The 17,076-nt window shown below is 39.0% G+C and overlaps 1 protein-coding gene across 1 annotated transcript in view; it reads right to left on the bottom strand.

The window, feature by feature from the left end:
* Window positions 1-17,076, bottom strand: part of LOC122816337 (periplakin-like) — a 416,450-nt gene that overhangs the window by 360,848 nt on the left and 38,526 nt on the right. The window contains exon 2 of the mRNA XM_044089064.1: window positions 12,492-12,609. Coding sequence (XP_043944999.1) covers window positions 12,492-12,609 — 118 coding nt within the window. The remainder of the gene's footprint in view (window positions 1-12,491; window positions 12,610-17,076) is intronic.

Genomic DNA, 17,076 nt, shown 5'->3' on the forward strand with positions numbered 1-17,076 from the left:
AAGCTTATTTAAGTACACAGTATTTTCATATTTGCTTGATCATCTCTTGAAATGGGCAGGCACTTTCCCAGGGAAGCTGGGTTCACCAAATGCAAAAATCTTGTTAAGACTGATCAGACCTTTAACTAGTTGATCTGCTAACCAGTACATGCTCCCAATGTGTTGCTCTCGGCACCAAGCTGAAGAGAATGTGAGAACCAAAAAAGATCTTGCTACAGTTAAATACCAAACATGGAGTAGCCCTTACTACAAATTTGGTATCAACAGTCATTTCTGAATACCAGTTCTGCATTATAACACACCCAGAGCACTGAGGCACTTCAGCCCTGACTGCACATGCAGTACTGCATTCAAAAATGAATGCTGTTGAGCTTTCAAGATGGCTGCACACTGATGAACAGCTTAATTTCAGCACCCTGGGGTGGGGGGTGGGGTATAAAGCTGTACTGATTATAATACATGTGGAATTAAGATAATAATTTCCCTTGTTTTTACAAGGGTGAATGTCTATATTAATGTCCTTGGCTTGAGTTATAGACAAGTTTTATGTAAGCAAATATGGTTTAAAAATAAAACATAATGATGAAAGGCATTAAAATGATAACGGTCTTGCATTTGTAAAAATGCTAGTTTGTTGGGTTTTTTCCCCCACTAGCCAATGTTCTTAGTGGGAGACATGGACTCTGCAGCTGAAGGTATTTGGCTAGGAGAATCTTACACATTGTGTTCTGAATTAATTTGCCAAAGATTCCTTCATTCATTTACAAAGTTGTTTGTTGCTTTTTTTCTCATTGCTGACCACTTTCACATGGAGTCAAGGTATGCAGGTGTAAGCAATTAATTGTAAGAGTTCTGAACATTCTTTGCAGAAGGAAATGTAAATTTTAAAGGTACAATGGCAAGCAGTTCTGAAATTAAAGCGAATAAAAGATAGTATCCTCCCCGGCAGAGCCTTACTACTTTAATGCATTTAATAGAACAGTGCACAATTTAGCTTTGTTTAAAGGTAGCAAATGTACTTTTTCTTAGGCCTAAAAGTTAATGTTTTCTGAAAACATGCAAGCTGTTTTTCACATCTGGAAGGGAAATAGAGCTATAAAAAGAATAGATAGCAATCAGTGTAATTGGGACCTCAGGTTGTAATATGTTCTTTAGCATTAATAACCTTAATTTTAGATTGGGTAATGCCTGTTGGTGCTGCTGTTGATTTGGGAAAATTGTTCTTGCCTGGAGGGTTAAACTCAATTTGTTGAAAATGTACTTAGTTTTGTGTATCTCTTCTAAGTTAATAGGTTATAGGGTCATTCTTAAAATGTAGTCAGTTTTTTTTGTTTGAGAATTTTTTAAAGCAAATATCTTGAAAAATGTGACTTAAGTTCAAATGGAGATGAGAATAAACAAGCCTGCCAAACCTTGTGTGCATGTAAGAAAAAGGTTGGAAATACAAATTCAAAAAAATGTCATGTATAATAGGTGGGAACAATAGCATTTTAATATAATGGCTACTCCATCCATACTATCTTGTAATGTAAATGACCTTACAGGTACAGATAGAAAAAATAAGAGTATTCAATTGGATGGCACAGTGGTGCATCAGTTGCATCATTACCTTACAGCAAAAGATTCTCTGGTTCAGTTCTCAGCTGGGGTGCCTTCTGTGCGGAGTCTGCATGTCCTCCCTGCATTCGTGTGGGATTCCTCTGGGTGCTGTGATTTCTTCCCACATTAGAAAGACATTTGTTCGGAGTGTTTCTCCCTGGGCCTCCGCTGAAAACTGGCTTTGTTCCAAGTCAGACTTTCCCAGTAAACAAATGTTAAATAAATTAATTGTATTAAGGAATTCTGAGTGCAAATAGCAATGCTGCAGGAGACACATTTGGAAAGAAACGAGCAGGTAAATGTGAGAAAGAAAGTATTTCAGGATGGATATTAAGCATAATATCAGGGATCACAGAAAAGGGGCATAATAATATTGATTACTATAGGGGCTGCAATAGCTGTAGAAGAGGAAAAAAGAAAATAACGGCATATCTGTGGTAGTAAGGGCTGTTCGCAAGGGAGGAGGATTACACTGGCATGTAGTTATATTCCAGCAAAAACTGTTATTATGGAGCTTAAGAAAACTTTTGGAGAAATAATCAGCTTTCAGCAGGGAATATAACTTACAGGTGAGGATGTATCAGGGGATTTAAGAGGGAAATGTAACAAAATATGATACATTTCTGAATAAATTTATGGAAGATGTGATTTTAGTAGTAGGAACTCAGACAGAATTTACTTATTACTGCCCAAGGTACAATAAATGTGCTAGGTTGGGTAGAATTTATATTTCACAGGAGCATATGCATTTAATTGAAAACTTTGACACACATCCAATAACTATTTCGGATCATGCATCAATAAAAACTAAGATAAAAATGTAGGGTAATGAAATAAAAATGTGACATTGGTGCTTTTCCACCTACCTGTTAAAAAAAGAGGAACTCAAGGAATTGGTAGTGGTAATTATTAAAGAATTATTAGGAAGAAATACATTTCTTCAGAAGGGATAGCTGGTGAGTGGGATAAAATGAAACTAGAGTTGTAAATAGGGTAGAAATAAAAGAGAAAGATATATGGATAAAAAGTAATAGGAATTATTTAGTGGAGCTGACAGATGTTAAAGTATTGCAGAATCTTGCAGAAAAGAGGAGGAAATACAGAGTGCGAAGAGAAAATAAGGGAATATTTGGATAGTATGCACAAATTTAGAAATATTAATATTTAAATAACTATATTTTGATAAAAGCTACAGAGGACAAAAATGTTTAGTACAATGATTTAGGCAATACAAAGTACAAAGGGTGTCACCAAACATAAGGAGCCTACCACAAGAAAAATAACCAGACATCCTCTAGCAATATTAGAGATATTTCAGAAATTTATGAAGATTTGTACAAAGCAGAAGAAAGTAGAAAAAAGAAACTAAAGAACACAAATGAAAATATTTATGGAAGACTGAATTATGCCAAGGTTACAAGAAGATGAGGCTCAACAATTAATAGTTAAGATGAGTTGAGGTAAAAGCAGTGATTGTTAATAAATTGACAGGGAAGTCTCCAGGAAAAGATTGTATTCCTATGGAAGTAAGGAAGTTAGGAGGGAAGAAAATGATACCGGTCCCAAGCCTGGATAAATGGGGACATTTACATCAGGAAGGGCATCCGTTCTAAAACTTTTGCCAAATGACATATGCGGACAACAATACATATTTCCATACTGGATCACTTGAGGCCCAGGTTAACAACAACTGCCACCAGTACTGTTAGGCAACAGGGTGTTGGTGGAAATTGGGCTACTGCTGGCCGAAGGAGAAGAAGAGGGGGAAGGCATGTCTGAAGGCAGGATGAGAGTAGGAAGGTTAGGAGTGTGGTAGTGAGGGTAGGAACTTTGAATGTATGACTGGTGTAGGGAGAGAGCTAGCTGATATGATGGAGAGAAGGAAAGTTGATATATTGTGTGTGCAAGAGGCCAGATGGAAGGGGAGTAAGGCCAGGTGTATCGGAGGTGTTTTCAAAATGTTCTAGCATAGTGTGGATGGGAGGAGAAATGAGGTAGGGGTTATCCTGAAGGAACAGTATGCCAAGAGTGTTTTGGAGGTCAAAAAAGTGTCAGACAAAGTGATGTTTATGAAGCTGGAAATTGATGGTGTGATGATGAATGTTAATGCATATGCTCCACAAGTTGTGTGTGCGATGGATGAGAAAGAAAAATTTTGGAGTGAGTTGGATGAAGTGGTGATGAGTGTACCCAAGGGTGAGAGAGTGGTGATTGGAGCAGATTTCAATGGGCATGTTGGTGAAGGGAACAGAGGGGATGAGGATGTGTTGCATAGGTATGGTGTTAAGGATAGGAATGCAGAAGGGCAGATGGTAGTGCATTTTTGAAAAGGATGGACATGGCTGTGGTGAATACATATTTTAAGAAGGAGGAGGAGCATTGTGTGACATACAAAAGTGGAAAAATATGAACACAGGTGGATTATATCCTATGCAGGATGGCCAATCTGAAGGAGATTGGAAACTATAAAGTGGTGGCAGGAGAAAGTGTACTTAGGCAGCATAGGATAGTGGTCTGTAGGATGACATTGGTGATCAAGAAGAGGAGGAGGAGTGCGAGGGCAGCACCAAGGATCAAATGGTGGAAGTTGAAAAAGGGTGATTGTGAGGTGGAGTTCTGGGAAGAGTTAAGACAGGCACTGGATGGCAGTGAAGAGTTACCGAAAAGCTGGGTAACTACAGCAGAGCTGGTAAGGGAGACAGCTAGAAAGGTGCTTGGTGTGACATATGGACAGAGGAAGGAGGACAAGGACACCTGGTGGTGGAATGAAGAAGTACAGGAGAGTATACAGAGAAAGAGGTTGGGGAAAAAGAAGTGGGATTGTCAGAGAGATGAAGAAAGTAGACAGGAATATAAGGAGATGAGGTGTATGGTGATGAGAGAGGTGGCGAAGGCTAAGGATAAGGCGTATAGAGAGTTGAATGAAAGGCTGGACACTAAGGAGGGAGAAAAGGACCTGTACCGATTGGCTAGACAGAGGGACCGAGCTGGGAAAGTTGTGCAGCAGGTAAAGGTGATAAAGGATAATGAGGGAAAAGAACTTACAAGTGAGGAGAGTGTGTTGAGCAGATGGAAAGAGTACTTTGAGGGGCTGATGAATGAAGAGAATGAGAGAGAAAGAAGGTTGAATGATGTGGGGATAGTGAATCAGGAAGTGCAACAGAACAGCAAGGAGGAAGTAAGGACAGCTATGAAGAGGATGAAGAATGGAAAGGCTGTTGGTCCAGATGACATACCTGTGGAAGCATGGAGGTGTTTAGTTGAGATGGCAGTGGAGTTTTTAACCAGATTTTTTAATGAAATCTTGAAAAGTGAGAGGATGCTTGAGGAATGGAGAAAACGGGTTTTGGTACCAATTTTTAAGAATAACGATGATGTGCAGAGCTGTAGTAACTACAGAGGGATAAAACTGATCAGTTATAGCATGAAGTTATGGGAGAGAGTAGTGGAAGCTAGGTTAAGAAGGGAGGGTGATGATTAGTGAGCAGCAGTATGGTTTCATGCCAGGAAGGAGCACTACAGATGCAATGTTTGCTCTGAGAGTGTTGATGGAGAAGTACAGAGATGGTCAGAAGGAATTCCAATGTGTCTTTGTGGACTTGGAGAATGCATATGCCCCACTGAATGGTGCACAGCAACAGTTATCCAACTCCACAAAGGGGGAGCCACCGCCGATCCCGGGAACTATCGACCTATTAGCCTGATGAGTCTGGTCTGCAAGGCCATGGAACGTATCATCATGGAACTCATAAACAAAGACATTGGTAACCTCCAAACTCTGTATCCCACCCATTTTGGGTTTGTGAAAGGCAGATCATGCCTCCTGAACTTGATTGACTTCTTTGAGGCAGTCACCAAAGCCGTAGATGGGGGTAAGGTGGTTCACACAGCCTATCTTGACCTTGCCAAGGCTTTCAACACCATCCCCCATTCTGGAATTATAGCTAAACTCACTAAACTAGGTATAAATCCCTACATCACAAGATGGGTTGCCAACTGGCTCACTGACAGAACCCACACTGTAAAAGTTGCAGACTCCAAATCTGACCTCAAAGCAGTGACAAGTGGAGTACCACAGGGTTCCATCCTGGGACCTCTCCTGTTTGGTATCTACTTCTCTGAAGTACAGGCTAACACAGAAGACCTCTGGCTAACTAAGTTCACAGATGACTGCAAATTAGGAGCCATAGTCAATTCCCCAAATGATGTGGACATCTTACAGAAGGGCCTCGCTGAGACAGATGCCTGTTGTCAGAGCCATGGCCTCAAGTTCAATGCCAAAAAGTGCAGTGTCATCCCCTTTGGTAAAAACTCTGTACCCATGAACTACCACAAAGGCAGCAATCTACTTAACACCGAATGTGTGATAAGAGACCTTGGGACCCAGGTGGACAGTAGTCTCTCCTTTGATAGTCACGTCGCCACAATAGTCAGGAAGTCCTTCTACGTGGCACACCTCATCATAAAAGGGTTCTCATCCAGGAAAAAGAGGTCATTGTTCCCCTCTACTCGACACTCATTAGACCCATTATAGAGTACAATGCCCCTTTTGGAATGTACCTCACAAGACATCTGCAGCAGCTGGAAAGGGCACAGAAGTACCTCACAAAGAGGATTACTAGCCTCAAACAAATGCCCTACACTGACCGCCTCAAAAAACTCCAGCTTTATTCCGTAGCATATCGCCTACTCCGAGGTGATCTCTGCCTAACATATAAAGCTATGCCAAACCCAGAGCTGTTGGACATGCTACACCTAAAGAAATCTCAATCCCTTTGAGTGACACACTCTAGGGACCTAAACCTTGTCACCACAATAAACAGGACATGCTGGAGGGATAGATTCCTGTCCCAGAGACTTCCCATACTCTGGAACAGGCTACCCATCTATGTCAAGCAAAGTTTTTCATTAGCAATCTTCAAGAAAAATCTTGATAAGTGGATGGGAAATAGGAAATACACCCCGGGGATCAACTCTGTGTCTCTGCTCAACAGTGGCACAGGAAAATAACTTTCTTGGGTGACATACGCCAGGGAACCTTATTGGCTAGGCTTATGTAGGTCCTTGGGCTGATAGCCTAGTACCTACCTAAGAACCTATATGACAGGGTGCCTAGAGAGGAGTTGTGGTATTGTATGAGGAAGTTGTGAGTAGCAGAGAAGTTTGTAAGAGTGGTACAGGATATGTATGAGGGTAGTGTGACAGTGGTGAGGTCTGAGGTAGTAGTGATGGATGCGTTTAAGGTGGAGGTGGGATTACATCAAGGATCAGCTCTGAGCCCTTTCTTATTTGCAATGGTGATGGACAGGTTGACATACGAGATCAGACAGGAGTCCCCATGGACTATGATGTTTGCGGATGACATTGTGATCTGTAGTGAGAATAGGTAACAGGTTGAGGAGACCCTGGAGAGGTGGAGGTATGCTCTAGAGAGGAGAGGAATGAAGGTCAGCAGGACTAAGACAGAATATATGTGTGCAAATGAGAGGGAGGATAGAGGAATGGTGAGAATGCAGGGAGTAGAGTTGGTAAAAGTGGATGAGTTTAAATACTTGTGATCAACAGTTCAGAATAATAGTGAGTGTAGAAGAGAGGTGAAAAAAATAGTACAGGCAGGGTGGAGTGGGTGGAGAATAGTGCCAGGAGTGATTTGTGACAGACGGATACCAGTAAGAGTAAAAGGGAAGGTATACAAGAGGGTAGTGAGACCAGCTATGTTATATGGGTTGGAGATGATAGCATTGACAAAAAGGCAGGAGTCAAAGCTGGAGGTGGCAGAGTTAAAGATGTTAAGATTTGCATTGGGTGTGACAAGGATGGACAGGATTAGGAAATCAGTATATTAGAGGGTCAGCTCAGGTTGGACAGTTTGGAGATAAAATTAAAGAGGCAAGATTGCGTTGGCTTGGCCATGTGCTGAGGAGGGATGATGGGTATATTGGGAAAAGGATGCTAAGGATGAAGCTGCCAGGTATGTGGAAAAGAGGAAGGCCTAAGATAAGGTTTACGGATGTGGTGAGAGAGGACATGCAAGTGGTTGGTCTGACAGAGCAAGATGCAGAAGACAGGAAGAAATGGAAACAGATGATCTGCTGTGGTGACCCCTAATGGGAGCAGCTGAAAGAAGAAGAAGTATTTTAAAAGGAAGGGAAGCACCAGCATCTTGGAAGAAAGCTATGGTGGCTGTATTACTTCATATAGATCCATTTCAATTTTAAACCATGATTATAAAGTGTTTATGTCTATATTAGCTATAAGAATGGCAAAAGTGTTGCAGAAATTGATGGATATGGACCAGTGTGGTTTTGTGGAGGAAATGTAAACATTTGAGAACATTAATGGAACAATGATGATCCAGAGCAAAGTACAATGTACGAAAAATACAACTGTTGTTGGTGGGTCTTGATGCAGAGAAAACATTTGACAGAGTAAGCTGGAATTTTATGAGTAGAACTGTGGAAACATTTGCATTCTCTTATTTGACAATAAGGTTAATTAGGAGACATGTATGAAGAATCAGAGTCAAGAATTAAAGTGGAAGGATTCCTCTTCTGTAAGTTGTGATTGAACAGAGGAACCAGAAAGGGGTGTCCTCTTTCCTCTTTGTTTACTTTTTATTTACAGCCAAAGTTCAGCAATACCTATATTTATGGGGACATGAAAAGATGAAGTATTTGGGAGTATGGATTAAAAGACGTGTTATGTAAGAAAAGGATATGCAGGAAAAGACTAAAAAGATAATATAAAAACTAAGACAATGGAAACTCTTGTTTATGGATATGGATAGTAAGGTACAAACAGGAAAAATATTTCAGTAACTTTAGTTTTGTAGACATGTCATGTATATTTTTTATCAACAAGAGGAGAGGTTGTTGTCAGTAATTAATAAATAGATGAAGGAATTTTTTTGGGAGGGGAAAAAGGCAAGAGTTAAGTGGGATAAGCTGATACTCCCAATAGAACAGTGTGGTTTAAAATTACCTGCTTTGGATGGATATTTTATCACTACATAGTTAAGGCTCATGCACGTAACACAGGTAGAAGGTTAAATGAAAAGTGAAAAGGGATGAGGATGATGATGATGATAAAGTAGGGAGAGTTCAAAAAATAAGGAGAGGGTGTGAGATTTTGGATGCAGATTCTTGAGAAGAAGAATAAGAAATGCACAGAATATTATATTCATAAAGTTACAGAAAGTATTTTAAGATTTAAGCCAACAAAGAATGGAGAAATCAAATTTTGCCAATAGGGATGATTGCAAGTAGGGGTACAGAAAACTGGCAAGATGGAGGATGAAATTTACTGGAGAAAAATTGTAAAGGACCCACGTTGTTAGGATAAATAATTAGAGTGGGAAAGATAATAGGGTGGAATGAGGTCAAGAAGATGTTTGGACTGCACATTAGAGAGTGTCTTCTGCACTAGGAACTGATATCAGAATATAGGCAAAGAGAAAGGGACAGAGGAATCCTAAATTAAACCCCTGCTCTGGTATAGTTTTTAGTTGAAGCTAGAACAGAATCTGCTGTAAAAAGGGGATAATTAGTAGGGCATATGACTTCCCTCTTCTGGGCCAGTGATCTAGGAGTCTCCAATCCTCACCACTGACTCTGGTGGGGAACATTCACTAAGAAAGAAAATGCACACAATATTTTCAGATACAGCTCTCTGCACCAAGCACAATTTCCCTTAAGAGCACACGGGAAGCACACTCCAGTCCTGGGGCTGTACTTCCTTTCCAGGCCCCAAATATCAGTGCTCTGTGTCTCTGTTCCAAGTAGCTGGCACACACACTCTTGGAGATTTGATTTTCACACACACACACACACACACACACACACACACACACACACACACACACACACACACACACACACACACACACACACCCACACACACCCACACACACACACACACACACACACACACACACCTAGGAAAGGCTGGCACAGATTTACCCACTATGCCACCTCCACCCAGACTATAAGGTAAATTTACTGCCACTAGCCAGCTACTTTAAGGCTCTTACCAAGGTACCCAATTACTCTTAGTAAAATTACTACTTATACAAATGGAAGAGTTAACCAACTGGCAAGACTTTCTGGAGCATGATACTACAGTGCCACCAAATAAATGCAAGTACTTTCAAGGGTTAAAATATTTCTAAAAGACCAGCCACATTGAAAGGTTTAGATATATTTAATAATAAATAATACAAAAAAATGAGAATATTGATTATCTATTTACAATAAACACCAGAATTTCAATTCACATGAAATATAAAAAAAATAACACAGATGGAAATACTCAAGACAGATACAGAAATAAATATTTTTAGGTGATCTCACTATATTTTCCTAACTGACTGAAGAATTACTGTTCCCTAGTTAATGTATTTACTGAAGCAAGGCAAGATGGAGTAGGTGAGTGGTCTTGTCAGTTCCAGAATAGAGTGCTTAGGTGTTATATGTCACATCTCTCACTAGTATCTAAATACAGGATCCCAGCCTTGACATTGCATCTCTGGCTGTATTCAGGCCTCTGAGACAAAATCATTATGGCTTAACAAAGTCATTTAATTTCAGGCTATTTTTCTTAAGGTTAGCTGGGCTGAGTTTAACCCCTTCCTTTCCAGCATCCGCTGTTAAAATATTTACATTTCATCAGTTGCAATACAGTCTGACATACATATATATTTATTTTCTGTCCAGCAGGACCCACTGTTGATAGATTTTTAACACAAGCAACTTTACAAATACTTTTTTAACACAAGCATCCATACAAATCAGTTTGATATTCAAATGACATATAATTCTTTGCAAAACTCCAGCTAGTTATATTGGCATATGTTGCACATGCACAGGTCTACTGTCTCTGCCATAGCTGGCACTACCTCACATCATCGCAGGACATATTAAATATTAAATGATAACTGTAAGAATCACTTACTTGGAGGATGTTAGAAATGACTGGAAAGAGAGACAAGAAAGTAATTAACAAGGAAACAATGCAAGGACATATGTATGGTTCCCAAGTATGCAACAAAGCCCAGAAGCTTTGGAACTTTTGCTTGGAAGTGTTTGCATAGGTATTTTTATACCTTAAGCAGACCTCAAAGAATTTTATCTCAGGTAGATAGCAAATGTTGGAGGTGCTATACGGAAGAAGAGATAACTGGGAACATATTTTTGGGGAGTATAATAAGTTGTCAGATTTTAAAAATTCATTACAGCATGCTCTGTCAGAAATATTGAGGGACCAAATGGTTGTAACCAAGGAAATTATTCTTTTGAGCTGAGACACAGGATCTGAATTGCCTAGACACAATAAAGTCTTATCAAGTTTAATTCTATTGGCTGCCAAAAATGCAGTTATGGAAATCAAGAGCTAAACAGACTGCATTTCAAGTACTGAATATTGTAAAATACTGTAGATAAAAAATGGAAATGGGATCTTTAGAAAAGGGAAATACCAAATTACATAGAAATGCAAAATAATATTTAAGAAGAGGAATGAGGTTTAAGGGACAGCAGGAATAGAGCAATAACAGTTGTTGAAAAGAAAGAAAACATATATGTAATGTATAATGTATGTAAATGAAAAAATGTTAAATAAGGTTTGTTTTCTTTCCTAGTAATGTATCTGTGCCTCTGTCTTAAATGGTAATTGTATAAAGGTGGTTAAAAAACACAATGTTGGTACAGCCGATTGTACCACCTGACACCTTGCACTCAGGGCAGGTGCCGCTTGTGCCCCACCCTCGCTATGCCTCTGAGACTGAATAAGTGTTATTTAATACAGAAGGAACCTCTGTGGTTGATTTATGGTGGCACTTCATTGTTTAATTTGTAAAGAGTCTCAAGGCTTATGTCATGCAGAAATTTCTTAATTTCAAGTTAAACCCTGAAGGAACTGCAGAATAAGGTACAAAGAAAGACATCTCAAAGATTATTTAAAAATGGAAACCTTAGAACTGGTGTTAACTCAAATAAAACTGGTGTACGATATAAAAAAAGAGTCAGTGACAGCCTGGTCGATATATTTTGTTTGTTTTAGAATTGGTGTTAGATATAACATACTGGGTCCTTTCTGAACCTGGTGCTCAAGCTGTAACAGATTGGACCACAATGTTTAAACTTTTAAGAAAAATGGACTTGCAGAATCCTACACCACTGAATTTACTTGTAATGCTACAGCTGTAGTTTATATTAAAAATGGCAAATATGCTTTTAGAAATGGAGTGTAAGTTCTGAAAAAGTGCTTTGGCCTTCCAGAATATTATAACAGACTACTTAACATTTTATCCGTTAATGTGTCTTTTTTAAATACAATGGTTAATACTAGTAAATATGGAATTTATGGATATTCTGGTTTACTGCAGTGTTTACATTCAGACTAGCAGGCTTACCTCTATGCATATGCGCAAAGTGAGGCAGAACAAATTGCTTAATGCCAGCACCATAACACTGTAAATATCAGCTGAATGCTGATTGGCTATAGAGTGTCTGACAAAGATAAGAACGCAGTGCCCATTTTTTATGAAATAGTAGCAAGAGAAGTGTTGTCAAATATATGAAAACTGGTAAGACATGAAATCTTATTTTTTTTATGGATTTAAAGACTGCATACTTAATGAATGCTTGAGTAGGTTAAAATGTTACCCTTCACAAATTTGTGTACCATGGCTTACATGAAATATGGCTGGCTATACCTGTGGATTAATTGTTCCTGGTGGTCTGTATTAAACTGTTGACTTGTTTTAATGTCTCTTTGACTCTGACATAAGTGAGATGTTAATGCTCACAGGATTGTCTTAGCTATGTTAAGTCTGAATAAGTGTTCAGATGAAGGGAGGAAGGGGAAAAGTGTGTCATTGTGCATTTGATATATACCTGTTTCTCCCTGATCCAGTCACTGTAATTCATACTTGGAACGACAGGTATCAAACCATTCACTTTGCCTTGTTCTTCTTGTTCAAGCTGCCCAACTTGTCCTGTCAGTTGCTCGACACTGGATCAGAAAAAAATGATACATTTTAGAAAGTACCGATTTTCAAACATTGCATTGAAATATGCATACAGAAAGTCATGCATACACACACACACACACACACACACACACATATATATATATATATATATATATATATATATAGAGAGAGAGAGAGAGGGAGAGGGAGATGAAAATATGTATTTACTGGTATTAACTGTGGTATTTACAAAGACGCATTAAGAAATGAAATGTTGAGTACTACGTTATACTGTGCTGTAAGACCAAAACATTTTTCCAGAGCTTGTATACACAGAGGTAAAGAGGCATACAGAAATAAAAATAAAATAGAAGGCAATAAAAAACATTTGTGAAACATACATGGCTATTAAATGAATACTTTTGATCATTATTCATAAAAGGAGAAGGAAAGAAAGTCAGGCAATAATCAGTCATGATGATCAACAGGAACACCATATCTGTGCTGCTGACCCTTAAATTAATCTGTCAGTATTTTTTTCTTATATGTTCTCCCAGTCTTGCTTTAAATAGTCAATGCTTAACTTTCTTCATAGGAGATTACTAGGGTAATGGCTTAAGAGCCCTTACAAGCCTAGCCAATATATAGCCTCTAGGGGTAAGAGGATGAAATGGGTTTGTGCCCATCCCTTGAGTATCTTACAGATTACCCCTGTCCTTATTGGACATAGGCACTACCCCAGGTGTGAATTTGCGATTCTCCATCCATTGATCCAAACTGCATTTGAAGAGGGCTGGGGAAGGGATCTGCTCAACATGAATAGGAAACCTGTTTCAAAGAAGGGGCATTCTCTGAGATGCATATCTGTCTCTCCAGCATGTTTTGTTTAAGTCACTGACTCAGTTTAGATCCCTAGATTGGGTGACCCCATGCTGTTTGACTTGTGGATGTGTAGCAGCTCTATCAGGACTGGATTTGTGAGTGCCTTGTAGGTCAGGCATAGGTCACCCCTTAATAGTTGGTAGGAGACAGAGTAAAGGGATAGGGCTTTTAGTCGATCAGCATAGGACATGTTGTTTACACCCTGTATTTCTTTTTTTGTGAGCAGCCTCTGAGGTCACTCCAGCTGCTGTAAGTGCCTAGTCAAATACATGCCAAATGGCACATAGTACTCGATTAGTGGTCTAATGAGGGCTGAGTACAGCGGGACTATAATTTCCTTGGATCTGGATGCCATACCTTTACTTATAAGTTGTGCCACATAGAAGGACTTCCTCACCACTGTGGACACATGACAGTCAAAGTTCAGGTTACTTTCTATCTGTGTACCTAGATATCTCACCTCTGAGTTTACTCTTAGGGGTGTGCTATTGATATTGTAATTTGCAGAGGTATTTGACTTTCCAAAGGGTATAATAATTCATTTTTTTCACATTTAGTTTTAGGCCATGAATCAATTTGTCTGCTCTAGACCCTCCTGAAGGATATCTACATCATTGCATGGGTCAATGATTGCCTCCAGCTTACAGTCATCAGAAAACCTTGTCATCCAAAGGCCTTCCACGTTATTCTTGACTTCAGAGAAGTATATTCTAAACAGGCATGGTCCCAGCACTGAGCCCTATTAACATGCCTCTTGATGGATTTTGATTCACCCACTTTAACTACATTTGTCCTGTCTATGAGCCAACTGGTTATTCATCTGGTGGCGTGGGGATTTATGCCCAGTTTTGTGAGTTTATTTATAATACCTGAGTGAGGAATTGTGTCAAATGCCTTGGCCAGGTCAAGGTAGGTGATGTGTACTGTTTTTACCCTCATCCATGGCCTTGGTGACTTTCTCAAAGAAATCCACCAGATTCAGTAGACATGACCTGCCCTTGACAAAGCCAAACTGGGTCGGGTCCAGTATTTGTAGGTTTCCTTTGTCATTATTTATCAGGTTCAGGATTATTCTTTTCATGGTCTTACATATAAGACTAGTCAAACGTATGGGTCTGTAATTTCCTGGGTCAGTAGATGGTCACCCTTTATGCAGAGGGATGACTGTTGCTGTCCTCCTCTCTATCAGAACAAAGCCAGTCTGGAGGCTGTGGTTAAACAGAGATCATAATGGGCCTGATAAGTCCTGATTTAAGCTACACAAGAAGCAACCTGATGTATTGTCAGGCCCCACTGAAGCTGTGTTTTTTAACTTTAGACAGCACAATGGCAACCTTTTCTTTGGTGATAGTTGGCAGTGGAGTGGTGGAAGTTATTTCTTGGGGGAGAAATGAGGGTGATTGGGAGGTGAAATCTGAGATGAATTTGTCAGCCAGCAGATTTGCTTTATCTTTTGGCTGAGTATAGGGAATGACATCTACAACTAATTCTGCACATTGCTGGATGTTGCTGTTAAGACTGCAGACATAACTGAAAAATGCCTTATGGGTTATCCTTAGCTTTGGAGGCTATTTTTACCTTAAAGTCTGCTTTTGGAGACTTGACTAGTTCTCTGATTCACTTGTTTAGACTAATGAGGGACTTTTTACTCTGCTGTGCACATTTCCTCTTACTTCTCGACAGGATTTTCTTTCTTTTGCTGTATAACCTATTAATACCAGTGTTCCACCAGGGTGACTTGTTTTTTTGCACTTTGACTTGCGTTTATTTCTGTCTGATACTGCCATTTTTATGCAGTTGTTTATATTATTGTATAGGACTTTTTTGTATACCTCTGCACAGGTTTTTGTGTTTTCTGGATTTGAGATAGCTTGGGAGCTAGCTATTCTGTCCCTTAATAGGGGTAATTTACGTAAGAGATGTTTTTAAAGTTTTTGGGGTTAAGTGGGGGGGGCTAGTTTTACCTTTATTTCAAGGGAGACCACTCTGTTATTTGATTTTACCAGTGAGGGCATCATACTAAGGGGGGTTCAGTGCTCTCCCCTATTTGTGAGTGCCAGATCCAGGAGATATTTGTTCCCCTAGTGGGAGTGCAGACTAGCTGTTCAATGGCATTTTAATTTATAAAGTCAAGAAATCATTGAACCTGCATTTTGGTGGTTGTGTATGCCTCCCAATTAATGGTGGGGTAGTTAAAATCACCCATGAGTATGTTATTGGGCTGGATGGTGAGTGATTCTAGTTATGAAAACTAGGTTGTAGTATGAAATGCCAATCTCTACAATGCTGAGCAGTTGAAAAACTGAACCACAGAAGGGTGGAATAATTAGCATTAAACATTTTTGTTTTGCAGGGGGCATGTCCTCCCTGTACCTCTCAATGTGGGAGGCAATCCCACAACCCTCTAACTTATATATAATTATATAAAATAACTCTATGGTTACACCAACTCAAAGAAGGGAGAAATCTTATTGGAGAAATTAATTAATGCTGGAGCACACTTAGAAATTAAAGTGGAAATGATTTCCTGTGGAAAACAATGATCAGCATTGTGTACTTTAGCTTTTCTGGTGCTTGACCACCTCGACCACCTTAAAACTACATTTCCCTTCTTGTAAAGCTACAATAACTGCTCTTCATTCTGCTTGCTTTTCTTAAACTAATGCTGTTACTTTTAGGCTCTAAACTGACACATTTTCTGGCAAATTCAACTTTCTTTTATGAATCATAATAAAACTTTTTACTATTTACTGTAAGTCACGGAGAGAAGTGTGCAAAACTGAGCTGTAGTCAACCAGTCAGCATCAGATATCTCTTGGAATCTCTTGGTAAAACTTCACTCTATCACTGCATCATTTCCACCTTATCATAGCAGTATAGTATCACAATACCAGATAGCAGAACTTCAGTTTGGAACTTATTCGAGGTATGAATTCCAAAACTAATTCATATGGTTTGGACGAACCAAGTATTTTTAATATTCTAAAAGTGCTGCTAAGATCCAGACTCATTGCCTGAATTTAAATTAAGGCTGGATGATCATTTTATATCATAAAATAGTGTCCATTTTACATATGGGTACAAGATCCTATATGATTTGTTGATCTAGAACCTGCTAATAATTTTACCTTGAACTTTTAATCATGTATATCCAACCTACCAACTTACTTATTTGGGCTTGAAAGTTTAATATGCTGTCCATGGCTATATACTAATCTGTGACTAGGGCAAGTCATGGTAACAAATCCTGTTAAAATTTCAAATGTGATTCTCTGTAATCATCTACCAACATGCTTCAGGACAAGATTTTTTTAAACTGTCAATTAATATGATTCTCCAGTTATTCTCTGTTGATGTGCTCAAGTATGAGAGAAACTTATTTGCAGCTAATGGATTCTAATTTGTTGGCCTAACTACTTTATTTAAGACCTATATATCACTGGGCAGTCATAAGCCAGTATACTGAAATATTGTTTTCAAGTGACATTTGCATGTTTCCCATGATGATGTGGCAAAAATAGTTTTTTTTTTAAATATTATTGTGTGCATGCTGCTGCATTTTGCCAAGGTTTTCCTGGTTAGGTACTACGCAAATTGTTTTTTGCTTCCACCTAATTTAATTATAC

This window comes from Protopterus annectens, chromosome 12.part0 (assembly GCF_019279795.1).
Source record: "Protopterus annectens isolate FY-2018-M chromosome 12.part0, PAN1.0, whole genome shotgun sequence".
Lineage (NCBI taxonomy): Eukaryota > Metazoa > Chordata > Ceratodontiformes > Protopteridae > Protopterus > Protopterus annectens.